General features: G+C 37.4%; 1 protein-coding gene across 2 annotated transcripts in view; it reads right to left on the bottom strand.

Moving 5' to 3' along the window:
- The window catches only part of LOC140158755 (fibrillin-2-like), a 124825-nt gene extending 113197 nt beyond the window's left edge, over positions 1–11628 (bottom strand). Inside the window, exons 1-2 of one of the 2 annotated variants that reach the window (XM_072181959.1) lie at positions 11060–11628; positions 10064–10218 (exon numbers count right to left, since the gene is read on the bottom strand). In XM_072181959.1, the coding sequence (XP_072038060.1) occupies positions 10064–10184 (121 nt within the window). In that variant the 5' untranslated portion in view covers positions 10185–10218; positions 11060–11628. The remainder of the gene's footprint in view (positions 1–10063; positions 10219–11059) is intronic. The other variant, XM_072181960.1, reaches the window with a different exon arrangement.
- Positions 11629–22327: the final 10699 nt, after the last annotated feature.

Raw genomic sequence — 22327 nt, 5'->3', positions numbered from 1 at the left:
TTCTTCAATTCAAATACTTGATCTTCATAACACATATCTCTGGTCTGGTACCTCTGGTACGTACTATAAATAATTTGTACCCCACCATGCCCACAGCAAGGTATCATTTTGGGGCTATCACGTATTCACGTAATTGAACTTATCACCGGACCACTGGAATTGAGGCCAAAGTTGGCCCACCGTTTTTCATCTCCGAAACGAGCTCAAGCGTTACGGGCACACACCACTAATTAAACGTCCCATTGAAATATACGTGACTATGATGGGTTACACCAAAATAATGTGGAAGGATTTAGTGTTGTGCATCCTTACTACTATATATTCGTTCTATATCGTTTCGTCCTGTTGACATTTTGTTTTACATGTTTTACATCACAGTTTTCAGCGATTATCCGTAGCGTAACAAGGACTATTTCAGAGGGGGTGGATCAATGCAACTTTCGAGAGGCGAAAATGGTCAAAAATGGGCTAAAACCTAAAACGTACAAAAATAGGCCAAAATATCTTAAATTTAGGACGACCAGCATCCCACAGGGGGTCAAGAGGGAGATAAGACTTCAAACTTTTCACAGGGGGCAGATGCCCTCTCGTCCAATTGGTACTGTAATAGACATGTATAGTTGAATACAGGCGAAGTGTTAGGGATATATAATTAAGTTTAGGATGAGGATAAAGCATAATTTAAAGCAGCTCAGCTTTTTGACTAAAAATAAATATCACCAGGCTATAGGCAACGGGCATCCATGTCAACATCACAATTGCCAATGATAAACAGAGTACCCCTTGACAAAAAAATGCTCACCCGATAAAAAAAATGGAAGAATACCTGAGATAGAGCAAACTATTCTTTGTTTAATATGTTGTTCCAAGCGGAACAATTCTTTGATCAAAATCAGATATTTCTATTTTACTCCTGTGGACAATGGTGGAGACCAAACATTAACATTTGACCATTACGCCTATAAATAACCCAAGAACTGTACATCGGAGATAGGTCAAACTATACTTTTTCTACATTCAAATAATGAGAGGAATACAATTAGATGGCTTTTTCGTCCATATTCTCCCAATTTTGAATTCGAGCCCTGCATTAGCAGCCATAGATGCAAATTATAATTTTTCCTCTTTGTCCTTTTTTGTCCTTTTTGGGTGTTGTTCAGGAGGTTGTTTAGAGTCACTAAGCAAGCAAAAAATGGTGTTCCAAATTTGTCTATAGCTAAAACGTTATTTAGTGGTAATCAGAGTCAGAAAGTGCAATGGTGCTGTTAAACGCCCGTGGGACACTCAACTTTTGAATTGACAGGTGTGTGCCTACCAGCGTCGAGAAGTAGGGCCTATTGGTATAAAATGTTGTTTAAGAAGGGGTGTCATCGGGTATAACAAAATGATGGGTGTCATACTCATCATGGTCATTTGGGTATAATATTTTGAAAAACGGGTCATTGGGTAGAAGCTTTCACAAATATTAAGCAAAATTCTATGTTTCAAATTTTGAGCAAAATTCCCACTCCCCTCCCGAAAAAAAAAATTACTGACGCCGCCACTGACTACCCTATTCCTGTTAACATCACCACTATCCAAGCCCTAGTATAAAGTCCCTCACCCCCAGATACAGGTATTGGAGGCATTTTGGAAGTGCTCTATTTATGTTTTAAACGTTGAGTGGGACAGAGAACACTGTTAAACAATTGTTTGAAGCTAATCGGAAATACGGTTTTCAAAATACATACATTTTAAATTTAACGGTTTTCAAAATACATACATTTTAAATTTATGTATTTTAAATTTGATGGTTATGTGCTTCTGAGGAGTGAGGAAACAGATTTGTAAAGCATTATGTAGCTGTATCAAATCCAATTAATTAATTACATTTTAAATTTCTTTGTATTGCATTGTTTTTATCGATAATCAATACAATTAAATATGACTTGAAAGTGCTCATTAATAATTATGTAATTTAGCCTAATATTTTGCTAAAATTCAAAACATTTTTATTTAATAGAATATTGGTTTCAAACTTGGTCAAAATTTGTTGGTTCAAGTTCACCGTTCAACCTTGGTCAAAGTGTTCCTAATGACTTCCAGATAATTTATGCATAATTAATGAGCTAGCCGCCCTAATTTGCATAATTAATTAGCATTTATGCTACTGAATACCACCTTAACCATTGAGGGATGGTTCTCTGATGTCAAGTGTAAGAAATTGTGACATCATAAATGACGTTATACATCATAAATGACGTCATACATCATAAATGACGTGCAAATATCCGGGGTTAATATTTCAAATGGTATTGATGCCATGGCTATTTCATAATATAAAAAGGTTGGTATAAGCCTACAACTAGTGGTAGGCGAAGGTCTATAATAATGAAAATGGGGACATTTACTAAAGTATTTTATAATAAGGAAATTGGCAAGGGCATATATATATCGGTTGTATACATTTATAAAGAGCAAATCACCTTTCTTTGGGGGCAAAAGGTCGAAAGTATGTAGATCTTTGTAATTATTATAGTCATGATATATATAGTACCTACAGATCGTTTGCAGAACCACGAGTTATCTGAGGTAAATCATGTTCATCAAAATACCGAAATGCGCAGGGGATAGCAGTGCCAGATACACATGCATGTGTTGATTTTGGTGGGTTTTTTTTTCATGATGAAAGAGGTTCAGCAAAAAGTGACAAATATTCAATATATGTAACATAATGCGAAAATATGTAAACTCGAGATCTCTTGGTGTCTGGCTGGCTTCAGGATATATATGTGAAGATTATAACGCCATTTATCCGTGGACCTTTTAATGATAATTCTTGAATGATACGTTCTTGTAAGGCTCGTATCGTCCTTGTTACGTCCTTGTTAGCGAACATTTTGTGAGCTGAACAATTATCTGTCGAGATAATAACAATCATAACAAATGTTGTTATTATCTCGACACCAACATCGCAAAATAGTAAAAGACAAAACGCCGCAAGAACAGAGTCTTTGATCTAATGAAATCACGCCGCGCCTGTAGGTGTTCGAGTATGTTCCTTTTAAAGGGAACTTTATTTTGTCGGTGCTTCTTCCAAGGATCTTACCGTATGTCATGGCTCTAGAGGTGACATGATAAATAACATAAATGATGGGAGTCGGATGTATTAAAACGGTATAATGTTGCCGATAAATACCTGCATGTTGACATGCATCACCCCACAGATTTTCAAGCTCATGAAGGCGGAACCTACACAAGTAAAAGTACTACCGCAAATCCCATGCGAAATGTTCAAATGTTGTTAATGTTAAAAGAGGGTGGTGTGATTTTATCACAACTTATTTTGCATGGTTGTGGTACCAGGAATATTTTACGGCGTAATAGGTGGTGAAATGACCCAATGCTCAAATGCACAAAATGTTGCACTTCAGCCCCCCCACCAAATATTGGGATTTTCGGTGATTTTTTTGGTGGACTGCATATTTTCGTCTTAGGTCCTGACTAGGGTGGGGGCGCCCACCGTTTACTCACACACCCTCCGGTCTTCCCCCATGCCACTAACAACGCATTATAATTTGCCAACGAGCACATGATTTTTCAAATCTCTCCACTTAGCGGCCCTGTCTCCATTTGCATAATTTGTCAATTTTTCGGCCCGATTGTTAATTTTAGTGACACTTTTGCCGTCCCCATTTCATATGTAAACGCTCTTTAGCAAAGTCATAGTTCATTAAATTTACAACCGAGATTTGCAATTTTAGAGAATTGCCCTTTGTTCGTTCTAATGAAGCTATATAGTATATCATTATGGCCAATATAAGTGTGCTCTTTCATTTAGACCTAATGACATAAAATTTGAAAAATATTGTAAGGAACACTTGAGGTTTTGACTTTTAAAACCTACATTTTGGTCAAAAAATGTGCTTGGATAGTAGTCCAGTCAATCTAAACAAATTAGTGGTGTCATGATCCACCACTATGCAACAGAATTTGTTCACTTATACATTTTAGAGATGTCCCCTGAACATCATACCAAAAATATACTAAAATATACGTGGTGAAAAGTAGTTTTTGGCGGGAAAAGGTCATACAGGGGTCAAATTTCAAAATTGCTTTAATCTTTTTAAAAACTATACCAAACCATTCCTCTAGTCTTAAGGATTCAGAAAAAGTATAGTTTGTCATATCTGTGATGTACCATTCTCAAGTTATAAGCAAAAAGGTCAAAGGTCAAATTTTGGGCTCCACGTGGGTCAACTTCGAAAAAATGCTCCGATCTCCTTTAAAATGGTCTCCATTTAAAATAAGAATAGTTTGCCATATCTTGGATGTTTCGTTACCTAGGTAGCAGGGTAAAAGAGGTCATTGACCATTGAACTCTATTGACCCCGACCTATTCGATGTTACGCATGTAATAAACAACCTAAACAGTGCAAATATTCTTCAAATGAATTATGTTTGCAAGCCGAACAATTTGAGACCATTTTGGTTAAAATCAGACAATTTTTAGTTTTTTGACCTCTGTTGAACCCAGCATTTGACCTTTGATCTTTTCGGTTATAACTCAAGAACCGTACATCACAGATATGGCAAACTATATTTTTTCTGAATCCTTATGACTAGAGGAATAATTTGGTATAGTTTTTAAAATGATTGGAGCGATTTAGAAATTTGACCCCTGTATGACCTTTTCCCGCCAAAAACTACCTTTCCACCAAGTATATTTTAGTATACTTTTTGTATGCTGTTCAGAGGACATCTCTGACATTTATAGCAGTGAAAAAAATTCTGTTGCAATTTGGTGAGTCAAAACCCACTTTGACTGGACTATAGGTAGTTTTTAACAGATTTACTACATTCGCCCTGCTATTGAATTGCGTTATCTGTTGACCTATATTGTTTTTAGGGGGAAGTGTTAGCTTTCGTTCGATACAAAAAAAATCTGATTGGATGAAGGGTACACTTGAGATTTTGGCAAAACAGACACAATCACAGATGTATATTTTCCACTAGATCTCACACAGCTCTTATCATGATGATGCTATTCACTCAACCGTGTAGAATAACACAGACTGCGTGGAGACTAGACTCGCTGTGCTGGAAAGTGTGTATTCGGGTGTATCGAGGTGGAAGAAATATAAGAGAATCATTTTTGTAGTCGAACCTTTTCATATGTATTCACGAAAATTAATGTCTGGTGGCTGGGGGAAATTGCCCATCCGCCTCCCCCAGCCGTTAACGCCAATGAGAGCTAATGAGTAGGCCCTACAATGTATAACTTAAAGCCTGTATCCACCCAGAATCCAGATTTCCGAATTGCTGCCTAAAAGCTTTTAGTTCATAACAGAAAACAAGATTCCAGCCAAAGATCCTTCTGTCGCTTTAATAGTTTGTATAGATGAAAGTGCAACACAGTCCACAAGAAATTGTAATAGGACAACTTTTGGTTGTTTTGTGACTTCGGGCTGATCGAGAGCTGCTGATGACACCGTCATGACCGTGGGATAAAAACTTTCAACAGCCACTTGATTTGATGTGCAGCATCAATTGTCTTACCTCTCCATCATCAAGACACGATGGAGTGAGACCCAAATTCAGGTCATTCAGAAGGTAGCTTTAAGCACTAGGATTCACAACATGCTCATCTATCAGCAAAACAGTTCTTATCCCCAATACATTTGTACATTCATTGAATGACCTTTGAAGATTTGGGTACAAAAACTCATACTCTGCAACTTGAGGTCAAATTTTGCACTATGATTATGCAATTGAGTTTATTGCCATGACTATGCCATTAGGATGAGGCTCTTGTGGTCCATAGTGAAGGTTTTTGTTGTCACAACCATGCAGAATTAGCCGTAGAAGTGATGATGTAACATCAAACTACCAGTACCATAGCAATAGGTAAAACAATTTTTGAATATATCGCCCTGCACTTCAACCAGGTTTTACATATCACCTGTGTATGTCTGCAATCGTAGATTGAATACAATACAACTCTTTTTAAAGATACTAATTTTACAGGTGCGAGTGATCAGTATGATATGAATATTCTATAGAATTACGATCCAGGTCTTTATCCCTGTGCTTTGACATCTATGGTTCAATGCAGAGGTACCGCGTGAACGTACTTGTGCAGTGCGACATATTCAAAAAATGTTTATAACCTATTGGTATATGGTATAGTTAATCCTGTTGTTACGTCATCACTTCTACGGCGAATACATACAAACATGACGCACTTCATACAAACATGACGCACTCCGTCATTAGCTTGGTTAATCGGTTTACTTCAAGCGTACTTTATTGGGCTTACGTTTGCATAGATGACAGGAGATGAGTGCAGAATGACCTACACACAGTGTCATCGACCCTATATCTTCATGGCAGGAATCGCCATGGTAGGTTAAATCCACAGCCACGATTAGCCATTTGGTTCAAACCTTTAAAGCTCTTTTAAACTAATAATTAGTCGAGGGACATAACTAAGGCTACTCACAATAGCCGGGTAATCGATCTTGGTTGTGCGTGATTAAGCTTGTATACCCCATTGAGGTCAATGGTCATCGACTTTTATACTGCCTACAGTGAGTGCAGCTGTACTACACGCTGCACGCTGTAGTCCATAACAGGACCAACGCAATATAAAATGGTCAAATTTTGAGTTCAAAGCGCACGGCCAATTTTCAAAGCGCATTCTAGCGACTATCATATCTGTTCAACACGTATTTCCAAGTTTATGAGACCAAATCTGGTTTCTTGAGAAAAAAATCATGACGGGAGATATTCATCATTTTCTAACCCGGTATCAGAAGATTTTCGTCTGATATCAAAATCGTGCATAGCAATTCACGTGTATCGATCCCGTGTATTCATTTTAGTGTCCCTTCTGCACCAAATAATTATTAGCCAGGCGGTGTCGGTGTGCTACAGTACAAGTTCTCAGAAGTGGTCAGAGACTTCTGCAGCTGTTCAACGCAGGCGGCAAATGTATGGGCAACACCAACATTGGTTCAACATTGGTATGAACTAGAAGATACCTCATGATATTGAGGAGGAGAAATAACGGGAGCAATGTTTCCACAGAGGATAGAAAGTCAAGCGAACAATAATCAAGAGGAGCTTTGCTTTAAGGTTTCCAACAAGGAGAGCTTAACTCTGCTATACAAGACAAACACCCGCTTCCATGCACCTGGAATATTGTGTTCAGCATGTTCAAGCCTGGTGGCCCAAGCTACAGGAAGGATTATTAATGATTGAGAAAGTCAATACAGCTAAGCATGCAGGGCAACCGTGGCAACAGAGGTTCAAGAAGTACTAGTATACTCTCAAGTCAAAGGCTGAAAGAGCTGAAGTTAAACAATCTGGAATGGAGCCTGGCACTTGTACTTGAGAGGAGACCTGTATGATTGAGACCTTCTGGAAGGCATCCAAGATCAGAAGAGACAAGAACCCCAAGTAACTACTGCGGGGGCATAGTGACAAGCTGTTTTTAAAACCACCACAGAGCTGAACTGTATTATAGGAGCAAATTCCTCTAAACCACTGTCACGGGTTCCCAGGAAATGTTGTGATCAGTAAATGATTTCAAGAGAAAGCGAGATACCTATTGGCAGCACGACTTTGGATATGGGGTCAAGACTAAACCGTTTATCTAATTGCCCGTATCAAAAGCGCATAGGCCTACATAATTTTTGGCAAAAAAAGGCCTTCCACCACCATGTACTTCACATGAGCCACCGATCTGTGCATGAACACAACATTACATAACGAGTTTCAAGTTCGACCTTTCAACTTGCCAATAATGACCTTTTCTGGTTTATGAATCACTGCTGATGACACCTGTCAGGGTGCATGCCCCTAGAGGTTTACAGAATTTAGGGCTGGAGTTGTTTGGTACTGACAAGTGGACGGACATGCACTATGGACCACAATAGCCTCATCCCAATGGCATAGTCCAATAACCATAATTACATTATCATAGTGCAAAATTTGACCTCAAGTTGCACAGTATGAGTTTTTGTACCCAAATCTTCAAAGGTCATTCACTGAATGTACAAATGTATTGGGGTTTAAGAACTGTGCCCCTGATAGATGAGCATGTTGCGGATCCTAGTGATGGAAGAGAAAACCTTGACATAATATTATGTAACAGCTTACATGGAATCATGAACCTCTCAAGAACGCATTCCGAAATTAGACCCTGAAACGAGTTGAATGAGGGACAACTCATGAAGTGACAAGAAGAGTGAACTATAACCTCCTTTTCAGACTCATCGTCTCAAAAAGAGAGTTGTCAACATTATATTCCTTGAAAGATAGGGGCCTATACTTTCCGTACTATAATCTGTACTTCAATCAGGGGTATTCGTACATGTATAAAATAGTTCGATTTGACATAAAAGTCCAAGCGGGCCCTAGAACAAGGGTGACAGAAAGGTTATATATTGGATCTTTGACTGCATACACTATATAGGATCCACAACATGCTCATCTATCAGGGGAACAGTTCTTAACCCCAAATACATTTGTACATTCATTGAATGACCTTTGAAGATTTGGGTACAAAAACTCATACTCTGCAACTTGAGATCAAATTTTGCACTGATATGTAATTGAGGTTATTGGACTATGCCATTGGGATGAGGCTCTTGTGGTCCATAGTGATAGATCACAAAATCTTGGAAAAATAGATAGGGGCCTATATCTATACTACTCTTCAGCTAGTAAAACAAATTGTGTACAATCTTATCCATAGCATTGCTCTAGTTTCCACATAGCTGCTGATGAATGTTGCAGACATATGTGTAAGGTCACAAATTTTCAATTTCATCAACATATGAAAATATCATCAAATAGTTTAACCTGCCGCCTACACTATGAACTATCCACTACCCTCCAAGTAAGAAGGCAGTATATGCAAATCAACAATACAGAATATACCATATTTTAACTTGGAGGTCAGTCGTGATTGAATCAAAAGCTAAAATGCTGTATCTATACAAGAAACTTACAGCAAATAGTGCATTTTTATATGGGCGCAGATATACAGAGGATGGGTTAGAAACTTGGAGTCCATATTATATAATGAAGTACCTGCTACCAGCTAACCCAGCAAGATACTGTGTTTTTGCTTGGGACTGTGTTACAATACGGAAGAAGCATTTACAGTAAAGATCCAGTGGTCCATAAATCCCTGCTATAGCAGCCGATCTTGATGAAAGCAACAGGTTGCTAAGTCTTCTCAAAACATAAAAGACAACCAACCAAGGTGAAAATCGGAACAAGTATGCATCTTGCTTTCCCATGATAGTCCCTCTGTTACGTCTGATCCCTGATCCTTTGTGTCAGGATAAATTGAATGAAATATATATTTTGCAAACTGATTTGGAATTCTCTAATCACCGGAAATTACAAATGACCTACAATGTGGTACGATTGTATAATATTGGTGACTAAAGAGAACCCTTGAGGGCACAATGTATATTGTTCTTTGAATACATTCAGTACTTTAAATAAACGAAAACATCGTCTCCGTTTGAATACCCCTTCGATCATCCGCATTACATAAAATAAAACTTTGACCCCTACTATGAGACTAAAGTTTATATGATGTTAAATGAAGCTTCATTTAAATTTGTTTACGCGCTGTGCATATCACGTAAACATATTCTAATGAGCTCATTGGGGTGTTAATTGAATTACAATTTCCCACTACTCATCTCCTCGAATGAGAACACGCTAATTATATTCTCATGTATTAAATGGGTAAGAGTGTTTAGAATATCATCATCTTCGTCTTCATTTGTTAATTTTAGTCACTCATCTGGGATGATCTACTAGTACTACAATACAATTGCAATTTACAAATGCAAATTCATTTATATACATTGCAAGCAGAAGTGGAGAAAGGTTACTTCCTTGTCTAGCACCACATTGCGGCTGAAAATAAACCTTAGTGTTCAAGATGTTCTTGCATATTTAATAAGGAAGAACAATTTTATGGAATTGTAGATTTTTGTAGATAGTCAAGTGTATGGAGACATTGAAAAGAAATGAGGAAAAAGTATGTCTGACTTACCGCTAATAACCTGCTGTTGATACTGTGAGGGGTTTAGAGGGGGTTGCTGGGCTAAAACCATTAAGTTGGCTAACAGTACACAACATAGGCGGAGCCAAAAGTTAATCCTGATGGGCCCCATAGTACCTGATAATTCTTCCAACGAATGTTTATATCTGTCATAACAAAAGAATAACATGATGAAACATTAAAGCTACATGTATATAAGTATTACACAGCATATCATGGTAACAGGTACATGAACAAATATTTTACGAAAATGATTTTCACGAAGTAGTTCAATTGCCACATATGGCGCCAGCCAATTTAATGCTGTGATATAACTTCAGGTAAGAACTCGCAATACAAGCTGTATCAAAATGATTGGTGCCCATCGCTTTTCATTGATATTGGATGAGTCTGAGCATCAAAATTCAACAAAAGATCCCAATAATCTGTAGAAAAATTATAATTTATACTAGTATATAAAAGCCCAAGTCATAGACTACATTATAATATATTCTGGACATTTCAAGATTATCTAATGTTGCATTCGGAAGAGGGAGGCTTTTCAAAAAACATCAAAATTGGTGTGTATCAATCATTTTGATATAGCTTGTATGTTGTTCTTGGCATATCTTGAAACAACCCCGGGAAACAACAGGTTGTTGTAGTGGTTGTACAGAGTAATTTTGATAAACATGATAAAAGTTTGTCGGAAATGGCAGAAGTTCACTTTTAGAGATAAGATGATAGCAAAGAATACTTTGATGATAGCTAGCCGGCCACACATTGAGAACCTCTTGAATTCAGGGTCACATGGGCTGTTAATGTTGCTTTTTAGAACATGAAAATGCTATGGAATTGTACTAACGCCATGAACGTAAACTTTATCATGGAAAAGATGTTAAATTGATCGTTAAAGGCCCATTCAGTGATTAGCTTTCTCCTTCTTTTCAAGCATCATTTTCTTTTGCTAAAACTTTGAATATACATCTTTTGTAAAAGCATACTTACATAATTCAAGATATGAAATAAATCCGGTTTCAACTACTCGCAGTTGTTGAAACAACTCACAGTAAACCCTCCTTTGGTATAATGTGTCCTTCACTTATTCTCCTCGATAATCAGCCGATATTTCACTGGTAATTTTGTGGAGCTTGGTGCTTTTCAGTTTACACTGTGCCGTCAAAGGCACCTGTATACTTACACCACCACCACTACAACTTTCCAGCAAAGCAAATTGACAAAGATGAAACCTGACGTATCACCGTAGGTTTGGTAAAATGATCCGCAAAATGATTCAAGATATTTTAGCCCAATATCCAACCCCAACAGAAAGATGATATTGGAGAACAAAAGCACGGCGAAGCAATTACATCTCCAAATCGTTTTTCCTGATCAAACTACTGCTGCCAATATATGGTGAGGTTACAACAAGTCCCTGGCCTGGTGTATCAGCTTCGGTTCCCTCTCAAACAGCATCTGGTTTGGCCAGTTGTGCAGAGAGAGAATGAGATCTGAGGTTTGATACTTTTATAACTTGGGAAATGCCAACATGTTCCAACGACACTCGGAAGGGTTGTGTTACAGACCCAGTGGTTGGCTCGTAAATTTTGGCGATTAGGCCACTGTAGTGAAAAGTTGTGTTTATGAAATATTGGTAGGACAAAATTGTGGATTCTTTTGAATATAAATCAGTGTGAGAGAAGATGAATTATGGCAGGTCCTGGTGGCAGGTATGGTACTTTATAAAATAGTGTTCTCAAATGACTGTCATTTCTTTATTATTTCATGTATGGAAATAATACGTTTATTAGCAATTAAGAAGAGCAATACCATAAGAAATATCTGTATTTGAGCGAATTACAAGCATCGATTATCCAACGTAGCTTACTGCCCGGCTTTTACCATGCTTAATGAGGATCGAATTTTTTCTTAATTTTTTTTAACTTACTAAATACTTTCATAACAACAACAGACAATCCTATGGTTTTGCCGACAACAGTCATGACTTTTTTTATTTAATGGCCGTAAGAAAATGACGCGAAATATAAGATAAACGCCAATGGGGTAACTAGGGGAAACAGTGGGGTCCAACAACTCGAATTCCATGAGCACGATAAGCATGCAAGTCCTCTCTTCACATGCTTTGGTATATTCAATCAATGTGCTGAATTTTAAAAAAAATACGTGACCCAATCAAATAAAATGATGACAATGTCGTACAAATTAATTTCCAGATTTTTGCATTATCATAAAAAAACTTTCAACAAGCTTTAACTTGATGTAAAAGCTATCTAAATGTGGCATAGGAAAGTCCAGTTATATTTGAAAACATTGACTACATAAAAGATAAATAACATAAGGATTTGGATGATCAATCGGTTGATAGCTCAAAAATAACATTTGCGACATAGTGCTCATTTTGCTTAGCATTTTCATAGGATAGTTTGTTATCAATGGGATTTTGACCTGGGATTTTCGACTGAAATTTAAGCACGTTTTGATGATGGTAGGAGATTATGGGATAAAGTGACAATTGCCCCAAGATATACAGACAAATTTGTTGCATCGGTTGCATTAACAGTCGGTGCAACCACAACCCTCAGGTTAGGCCTCCGCAGTGTGAGCAAATACCATGTTGAAAGTCAAAGTCAAAATCAACGGCATTTGCTTATCTTTTTTTTTAATGTTTAAATAAAATACTTGTTTTTTGCTTGTAAAATGTTGTTTGTTTGTTTGTTTGTTTGTTTGATTGTTGAATCGGGTTGAATCCCCGGATTGAATCGCTACCAGGTAAAATGAATGAACGTCAAGAAGTGGTCAATTTTATCTGCACTGTGACGTGAAAACAATTGAGGGCCATCAACTGTGTTATTAGAATTTCAGCATATTTGCGCTTATTTAATAATATTTGAGTAAGATATTTAGAAGAAAATATGAATTGATTGAAAACAGAAAACCAAAAACTTTGAAATTTTAATACAACAAACCCCTTTTGTTTCTCACTGCTATATTAATGTTTATACAAAATAATATAAATAATTCAAATGCAAGAGTTTGCAAGAAGATCCTGATTGACCTATGGACCAAGGTACATGTAGCGATGCCATACTCTGATGTCATACTGATTTATAAGCCCTGTGCATGTCTAGTTCATGTTCGGCTCATCCTCAAGTTTATGAACTATAATAAAGAATGGTGTCAGACACATGCAGTGTGTCACAAACACAATAATATTCTTCTCAGTTTGTCTTGTTATGTTATTAAACACCTACATCCCTACATGTATTGTGGTTTTTGCTTTAAATATATAAATGGTTCGATATAGGCTAGATCGTCGAAATCTTTTTTTCTACTTTGTCAAAAATCGGTCAACTTGAGACTTATGTAGGCACTCATTTCATGTAAGTTCATTTATTTTATCAATAAAAATGATCTGGGGGAAAATTGAAAACATTTTCGACGAATTATTAACGCGTTCCCCAAATTTCTTAACTTCAAATTCCATGTTCCTCCTTTTTTCATGTTGCCAATTTCAATTCGTGTTTTCCGCTCTGTCGAAAAATAATTATGCGTTCCTGTGTGTGTTCCTATCCTAAGCACCCCCTGATATAAAAATTTATCGGTCCTTGCTAAGTTCTAACCTTACATTAGTAACAATCATATACACGGGTAAATAACAGAAAAGGCAAAAAAGGCAGAAAAGACAGAAAAAATTACAGTTGGATTGTCATCAAACTTTATGGAATCACTATCGAGTACTGAACATGTTCAAGATCATCTTAAGTCAACTGAATATTATTGTTGGATTGCCATCAAACTTGGTGATATGCTTGCCATCGAGCGCCGAAAATATTCAAGGTCATATCAAGGTCATCTGATGATAGATTGGTGACTTGATGGATTGTCATTACGCTTGGTCGACGTGACATGAGCTTTAATACACGTTTGGTGACCACACCACCAAGTTTGATGACAATCCATCAGATGACCTTGACATGACCTTGAAAATTGTTGGCACTTAATGGTGATCACATCCATCGAGTTTGATGACAATCCAGCAATTTAGGCCCTATACTCAATTGGCCATAGATGACCTTGACATGACTTAAACATTTTGGCACACAATGGTTATCACATTGAGTAATTTTGATGACAATCTTACTATCAATATACTCGGATGACCATGACATGACCTTGACCATTTTTGGCACTCGATCAAATCCCCCGGGAAGTGTTGTAATGTGGAAGGTTAGTGTCTATGATTAGGTTTGGGAATTTCCAAAATAACATCATGTTGTGGAAGTGTGAATGAAGTAATGGGCTGTTCATATAATGGGACATTTTGGTGTAGGCTACAGGGGTAGCCTATATGGGATATAATCAAATGTAAACATGATTCTTGGCAGATATTATTACAGTGTTATTGTGGGCTAGTTAATATGCTTACAGTCCATATACCTGCAAAGAAAGGTACCGTACTCATGGTACTTGTGAATCAGACATAATCTTATGTATAGTCAATGTATGATTACTACTATCCAGTAATAACGGAGAAGATCTAGAGTACGTCAAAGTGCGTAACTCTTCCAAGACAGGAATACATATCGTGATTATCGTCCCAAACATAACCTAATTGCCTAAGTCATTTTGTTGTTGTTGTTGTTGCCGGTTTTGCTAAAAAATATTCTGCTAGCATTATTACCCGGGCATTATTTCCTCTCGTATAATTTTATCCGAATTTTTGATATCACCTGCAGTTCCCGATTGACATCATTTGTGATTCAAGACATGGATATAAGAATAACCAGATAACGGTCATGGACCTGTAGGACATGGCTATTATAGCGAATGCGATAATAAACACAATATAAACGATGACATAGTAATAGCATGACAGATATCTGCACTATGAACGTTGTCCGCAGCAAACTTTCTGGTCACTTTCCAAAAACCACAAATAGGTCTATCGGATGAAATCTAACCATTAACATGATTAAAGCGGACGATGAACTACATTATTCGGAAATGGTCATTTTGTCCTGGAAAATGGAAATACTTTTTTGTGTTTGTTAAATGTTATAGGTTCATCTGGATTGTCAATTTAAACTGTGTAACATGTTCAATGGGAATTCATACTTTCAAATCCATTTTGTCGGTGTCAAACCGTGTTTCCATGGTTACAATCTCATCAGATTGGCAACCTTGCTTCTTCTGCTTTCCTGAAGTTGCTATAACGCGGGTTGGCGGTCGAAAACATTCCGTAAAAGTTCCTCTCATCTCTCATCCTCTTTGTGAGTGGTCAGAATGTCTAAGAATTGAATTTGACCTTCTTCCCCTGCATGTCTCATGAGCAAGCGTTACCTCACGGTGATGTCAAGTTGACTGATGTGGTCCGTCGCGACACCCTTTCTGACAATTTCTAGTTCATCGTCGACGTAACGTTTCCACATATTTCTAGGCTTGCATGTGATGGGGGCCATACCATTTTTGTGTTGGTAAATCGTGTCCTGGAGGCTGAGATCATTGCTCGAGACATCCATGTCATATTAAGTTGGAAGGACGCTAAGATGAGGGGAACTATTTCGTACCGAATACTTTCGACCAGCTTCCATCGCCAACGGTAGCAACTTCAGGAAAAACTTAGAAGCAATGTTATCAGTCTGATGACCTGAATTTAACAAGGTATAGTATCACCAAAAATGGATTTGATAATATAAATTCCCATCAAACAGAACAAGTTGTGTTAATAGTTAAAGTTTGTCACTGGTGTGTTGCATAGGTTTAAAAAATGCGCGCAGACCAAACACGCCCGCATCTCACACTCCCCCAACCCCACCCGACAGTACACCCGCCCTATATACAAAACTTGCAAATGATAATAAAAGATCCGTTTAAAAAGGATGGACGGCCTCATTAAGGGAATCAACTGTAAATAAATGATGATTTGTTGCAGGTTATATTAACTTTAAACATGAAGACAAATCAATCAGTGGTCATGGATTAAGTATAGACGTGGAGGAACTAGAGTTTGAAATGGCGATCAGTGGGTGGAATTTAGAGATGCTTGAACCCGGGACCTCCGCTTGCAGTTGGAGGCCTGTAAAGACCGTCTATATGCAGAAAGGGTGATTAAAAGGGAAGATTACTTCATTAAATGAAGTGATATATGTGTTTTATTTTAGCATTGGGTTACATCTTATACATCCCTTATACTGCTTTTGACTTGTGGTTTAGAATAATCATCTTTCTGAACTATTTGAAGCACATTGACATAAATACTTGTTTGTTTCATGCTTTCTAATCGGTCTAAACACAAATACGATATAGAAGTTGTCACTCTCACTTTGTTTTCAATATAATTACAATTGCAACTCCTAAAACTAGGCGTGACAATATTTCTCAGATACATTTTTAACATTCACAGATGCTTTTTGTTCATACAATCGGAGAAAAGATAAATATTGTATATTAGCCGGTAGGTGTAAACTGAGCCGTGGTATGAACCGATGTTACCGTTGTAAACAACACGTGGTGGTAAAATCATGATGAAAAAAGTACCGTAAATACTCAGGGGTTCTGATTGCAATGCAGATATTTTGATGCCGTTAAACACATTTTTACATCGCTCAGATTTTTGACCAACGGGAGCGGGACAGTTTACGGAAATGTTGGGTCTCTGCTAATAAGCCGTACTTTGATTGCTGGATAACATTCCAGATCTAGAGCCTTCATATGACCTACTGATTAAAATTTATTCTTTACTTTTATAAGATTTATATGATTTTTTTCTTATACCTACACACTTAAAAATAACTCTGATGATATAAATCATTCGCTACACTGCAAAAACAAGTGTTTATATTTAAACACCATATTGTGTTTATCAGAGCAACACTTAATAAACACATAATTCATGTTAATGGTCTAACACTAATGTTCATAAATTAACACTTGGTGTTATATTACAAACACTAATGTTTGTAATATATCACCAAGTGTTAATTTATGAACATTAGTGTTAGAAAAATTAACATTAGTGTTAGACCATTAACATGAATTATGTGTTTATTAAGTGTTGCTCTGATAAACACAATATGGTGTTTAAATATAAACACTTGTTTTTGCAGTGTATGCCCCCTCCAAATGCCCTCGGTGGCCGGTACACACCTGACAATGAAGGGTGTGTATTTCGAATTCAAAGTTAGTGCAATATAATACACCTCCCGGCCTGCCAAAAATTGCCCCCCCGCTCGGTTTACTAACAAATATTGCCCCCCCCCTTCCCCTTTGCACATGCCCAATTTCGTATCAATTTGTAAGCGCTCTTGAGCAAAGTCACAGTTATATTGAAATTACAACCGTATGACAAAACAGGCGAAAATAGTAACTTTTTTGCACAAGATTTGCGATTTAAAAAATTGGCAATTGTTCATTCAAATGAAGCTAGTATATGGACAATATACGCAAGGGCGTAAATCGGGTGGGGGACAGGGGGACACATCCCCCTCACTTTTCAAAGTGGGGGGGACACAATATCAAATGTCCCCCCCACATTTTGGTCCCCACACCCCCAAAAAAAAAAGGGAAAGGAGAGAAGAGAAAGGGAGAAAAGGAGAAAAAGAGAAGAGAAAGGGAGAAAAAGAGAAGAGAAAAGGGAGAAAAAGAGAAGAAAAAATGTTAAATTGCACGTAATTGAGTAGGCCCATACATAAAAATCCGCACAGCCGGGTGGATCGTAAGTTTAATATATTATAGGCCTGTGGTTATTTTGGGCATTGCTTGTAGGCGGGTCCTCAGCCCAAAAGCATGTACTGCGGGCCCGTCGATATGCAGGGCCCGTCGCATTTTAACACCACAGTTTTAAGACGGACTCAATGCTGACTTCAACATCAATCCATACATGCTTTAGTAATAATTCCGAATCTCAAATCTCAAGTAAAATTTTGCAAATTGAGTTCGGTCCCTTTTTTAAAAATTTTTTATGATAATAGTGTAAAAATTAAGCACCAAATGACTTCAATTGGACCTTTATTTTGCAACATTTTCCAACGTCTGAGGGTGGAACATCCCCCTCAGACACCCCCTCCCCCCTGCGTATACATAAACAAGTGGTCGCTTTCGCTTCTGTTTGAGTGAAGACTTGTCCACGAATGGCTTATTAGGCCGTCATTTCACAATTTTTCAGCTGTTTCAAGCTAAAATTTTACACAATAATAGTGCCAAAAATGGTTCACCAAATTGCTTAAATTAGGTCTTCATTTTGCAAAAGTTTCTTACCTCAGACACCCCCCTACGTCGCGGGGGCACAACGTGCAGCACTGTCGCGCCGAAGTATCAATGACTATTGACTAATAATTTTCTTTGTGTCCCCCACTTTCAAAAATGGATTTACGCCCCTGAATATACGTGTGCTGTTTCATTTAATGACAACAAATTGAAAAATATTGTAAGGAACACTTGAGGTTTTGACTTCTAAAACCTACATTTTGGTCACAAATTGTGCTGGGATAGGTCGTTTTCAACAGATTTTCCACATTCGCCTTGCTGTAAACATTGAATTGCGTTATCTATTGACCTAATGAAAAAAATTGTTTTAGGGGAAGTGTTGGCTTTCGTTCGATATTTAAAAAAATCTGATTGGATGAGGGGAACACTTAAGGTTTTGGCAAAAACCAATCACAGATACAGGGTGTCCCAAAAGTCTCGATACCTTTTTGAACCGTCATATCTTTCGCTAGGATTGACCGATGGGAAATCAAAATACATATTTGAAAAGAGTAAATTCAGGCAATTATTTGGATACCAAACATGATACAGTTTCCTTCGTTAATAAGACATACATTACCAATGAACAATGCAACTCAAATGCAACATGTCAATACTGGTAACCAAAAATGTGTGTTTCTCGTTGAGAATTATAAAATCGATTTTTAGATTCTCTCCTCGCTTCTATTCTAGTAAAATTTTGAAGAAAAAGCTTATCTTGTTCTGTTATGATATGGTTGATGATTTATATTGAAATCATTTCTTCATAAAATTTCCAATCTAACAATGGTTATATATTCAAATAGAGGTTTCAACCATGGCCCTGATCACCCTAATGATGAAGCACCGACTGAAGATCAAATATGACAATTAATGATGAAGTTTAAATTAATAATTTTCATGACAATTAATGTTTAGAATATGCCTTGACTTTGGAACACTTGTAATGGAAAACAACTGGTTGTTTCCTTGGGTTTGCAATTACAGTATAATTATGAAGAACAATACTTTAATGTTAACCTCCCCGTCTTTCATCATCCACTGCAAATTATTAAGAGTTATGTCCTTACATTGCTGGTGCAGGAATCTTGTGCATGTTGAGAGAGAGAGAGAGCAGAGAATTGAAAAACGGAATATTACACAACTTTAGAAGATAGCTTTAACTGCCTTGATTTCTGAATAAAATCAAAGCATAAGTACACAATTCCTGGTGTTGTATATCATCTTGATAGTCTATTTTTATAATACGAGAACTGTTTGATATTTGCAATTGAATTGGATGGAGAGACATTGGTCTTGAAGTTGACAGGAGGTAGTGGATAGTTGGGATCCGGAGATAAGCTGTAAACTTATTGTATGGTTTTTTGTGTAATATGCCCAGCTGTTTCACCGTAGATTATTTATTATGTCAAATTTGGTGTCAAAAAAATTGCCAGAGTTTTCTCTTTTCAACGATACCTTCACTTTTGTTATCGCGTGCTGAATACTAGAGTTATGAACGTTTAAAATGGTATCGAGACCTTTGGGACACCCTGTACCTATTTTCTACTATAGATCTCACTGCACATATCTAATGATGCTATGCACTCAACCGTGTTGTATAAACACAGACTGTGTTAGAGGCTAGACTCGCTGTGCTTGGATAGGGGTGTATGCTCGGGTGTATCGAGGTTGAACCTGTGTGTAGATGAATTTATAAGAGAATCATTTTTGTACTCAAACCTTTTCATATGTATAAACATTAAATGGTCTGGATATATGATGCGAGCAAAAAGCGAGCAGGAAATTTTGCATATTTGAACGTTTCTGTAGTGTTTCCCCTCCCGGGCTCATAATTATTGCACAGCCCCTCATATTATTTATTCCTTCATTTTTATTGCCTATTATGTTTTACGATGCCTGGTTCGAACCATATTGTGAGTTGGTCGCTACTTGGTAAACTCGGGCAGCGAAATCGTCGGCGGATACATCAAACATCTGGGCATGTTGTATGGAAAATGATTTTTTTAAAGACCAAGAATTGAAATAAAATTGGGAAGATAATTATCAACGTGAGTTAAATAACTGGGCACCCAATCCCTATTTAATAATAGCAACATTTTGCTCATGTCTATCTAATCTCTGCCTGGATTTCCTTGCTTTGTTTCACATGCCACAGACATATGGCAGAACGGAAATAATAGGATGCAATTAGGGTTAATAGTGGAAGACCTGTACACCTATAAATAAATATTACATATAATTGCCTTTTCAACTCTCAGTCACGATGGTTAAGGATGATAATCACAACTGAAAAAGGTAAAGGAGTCGAACCTGTATTTTACAGGACGGAGTACCCATCTCTCTTCCACAGTGAAATGTTGCTGTGTGGGATCGCTACACCTCCTCCACAGCGAGTCTGCAATACCTTCCTAGCATAAGAATACCGGTACCCATTTACACCTGGGTGCAAATCGAGATAAAGTGCCTTACACATGGGCACAACAACACGATGGCATCGTCGGGGTTCGAACCCGCAATCTTCCGTCGGAGCCCGTTCCGCTTGGCCACCGTGACAGCACAACTTTTATATTTTTACGTGCGATATGATTATATTTTTTGATGTGAAACTTCATATAAAATCTGTATCGTTAAAGGCATATTCAGTGATCCCAGCGAAAGTGTAAAAATAAAATTGCCTAAAAGTGAATTAAAATTGTCATAAGGTATTTTGAAATGAACAATTTGGCAAAAAACAGGAAAACAGCAGTAAAGACAAGCCCCGTTCACATGTAGCAAATTTCTCTACGTAAGAAGAGAAAATGCATTTACGTTAATTTTGTCTTTAATAAACGGCTGTCGGCTTTAAAAACTCCTATATATAGCAAGCTATGTTAGCACATCTATGACACTATACCTACAAACCTGAATTTTGATGATTTTTACGATCCTCCGGATGAGCAAATCACTGAATAGTCCTTTAACTAGTTTGGCATGGCAGCACTTTCTCTTTCACTGATATTTTATTTTTGTATGATTAAAATAATAGAAGGTATTATATTTGATGATGTACATGGCGTCCCCGAAAGAGCTGTATCGTCAGAAACTTAATTGTTTGGGCATTTTAACGCCACAATTAAACATAACCAAATAACTGGTGTGGTTGAGGAATAAATCAGCTATATAACATACTTTTGGAATTTTGACAATTGACCACACCGTTCTTGAAATATAAGAATTTTACGAAACTCCCTCATTTTTAAACCTTTCCGGGGATTCAAATATCAATCGAAGATCTGCATAATGGACTGCTAGTCTGCTAATCACTGCGCATCATCAGCGCATGAGGCATCTATTGTCATTGATAGATATTTGACTCCTGAATGGATTGAAAATGAGGTAGTTTCGTAAAATTCTTTTATTTCAAAAACGGAGCGGTCAATTGTCAAAATTCAAAGAGTATGTGATAGCTGATATATTCCTCAACCACATCAGGTAGGGTTTATGTGTTAAAATACCCCAAAAATTAAGTTTCCGACGATAGAGTTCTTTCAGGGATACCCTGTATAGCTCTGTATGACTTTATATACAACGTATTCTTCTATTAATTGAAGGAATTGGGGAAAATCAGCTTCCCCCCATTTGATTTTGATTTGCTTGCTTTCAAACTAACTGAATACCTCACCCCCGTTGAAATTCAAAGACCACACTGCAGAGTACTTCAGCGGGGGGTGGCGGTGAGCCTATGACGCTACGCCATGGGAGCGGGTGAAGAAAACCGTGAAATTTAAAAAGCGGTCAAGTTACGGGCTAATTTAAAACCGTTTTTAAATTCAAAATCAGCACCCTTGAAAATACAAATAATGGGCTTAGGAACCGGTGGGGGGCTTGAGGGGGCCCCTCAATAATTTTGATGCGGGGGCTGGAATACCTTTCAGCCCCCCCCATTGTAATAAAATAGAGGGAAAATGGGTGTATGTGACCCGGGGGATCACTCGCATAAATGGTCTGTACGCATGCGTGACCACAAAA

This window comes from Amphiura filiformis, chromosome 8 (genome assembly GCF_039555335.1).
Source record: "Amphiura filiformis chromosome 8, Afil_fr2py, whole genome shotgun sequence".
Lineage (NCBI taxonomy): Eukaryota > Metazoa > Echinodermata > Ophiuroidea > Amphilepidida > Amphiuridae > Amphiura > Amphiura filiformis.
The sequence above is the reverse complement of the archived record's forward strand: the minus strand, read 5'-3'. Positions and strand labels throughout refer to the sequence as shown.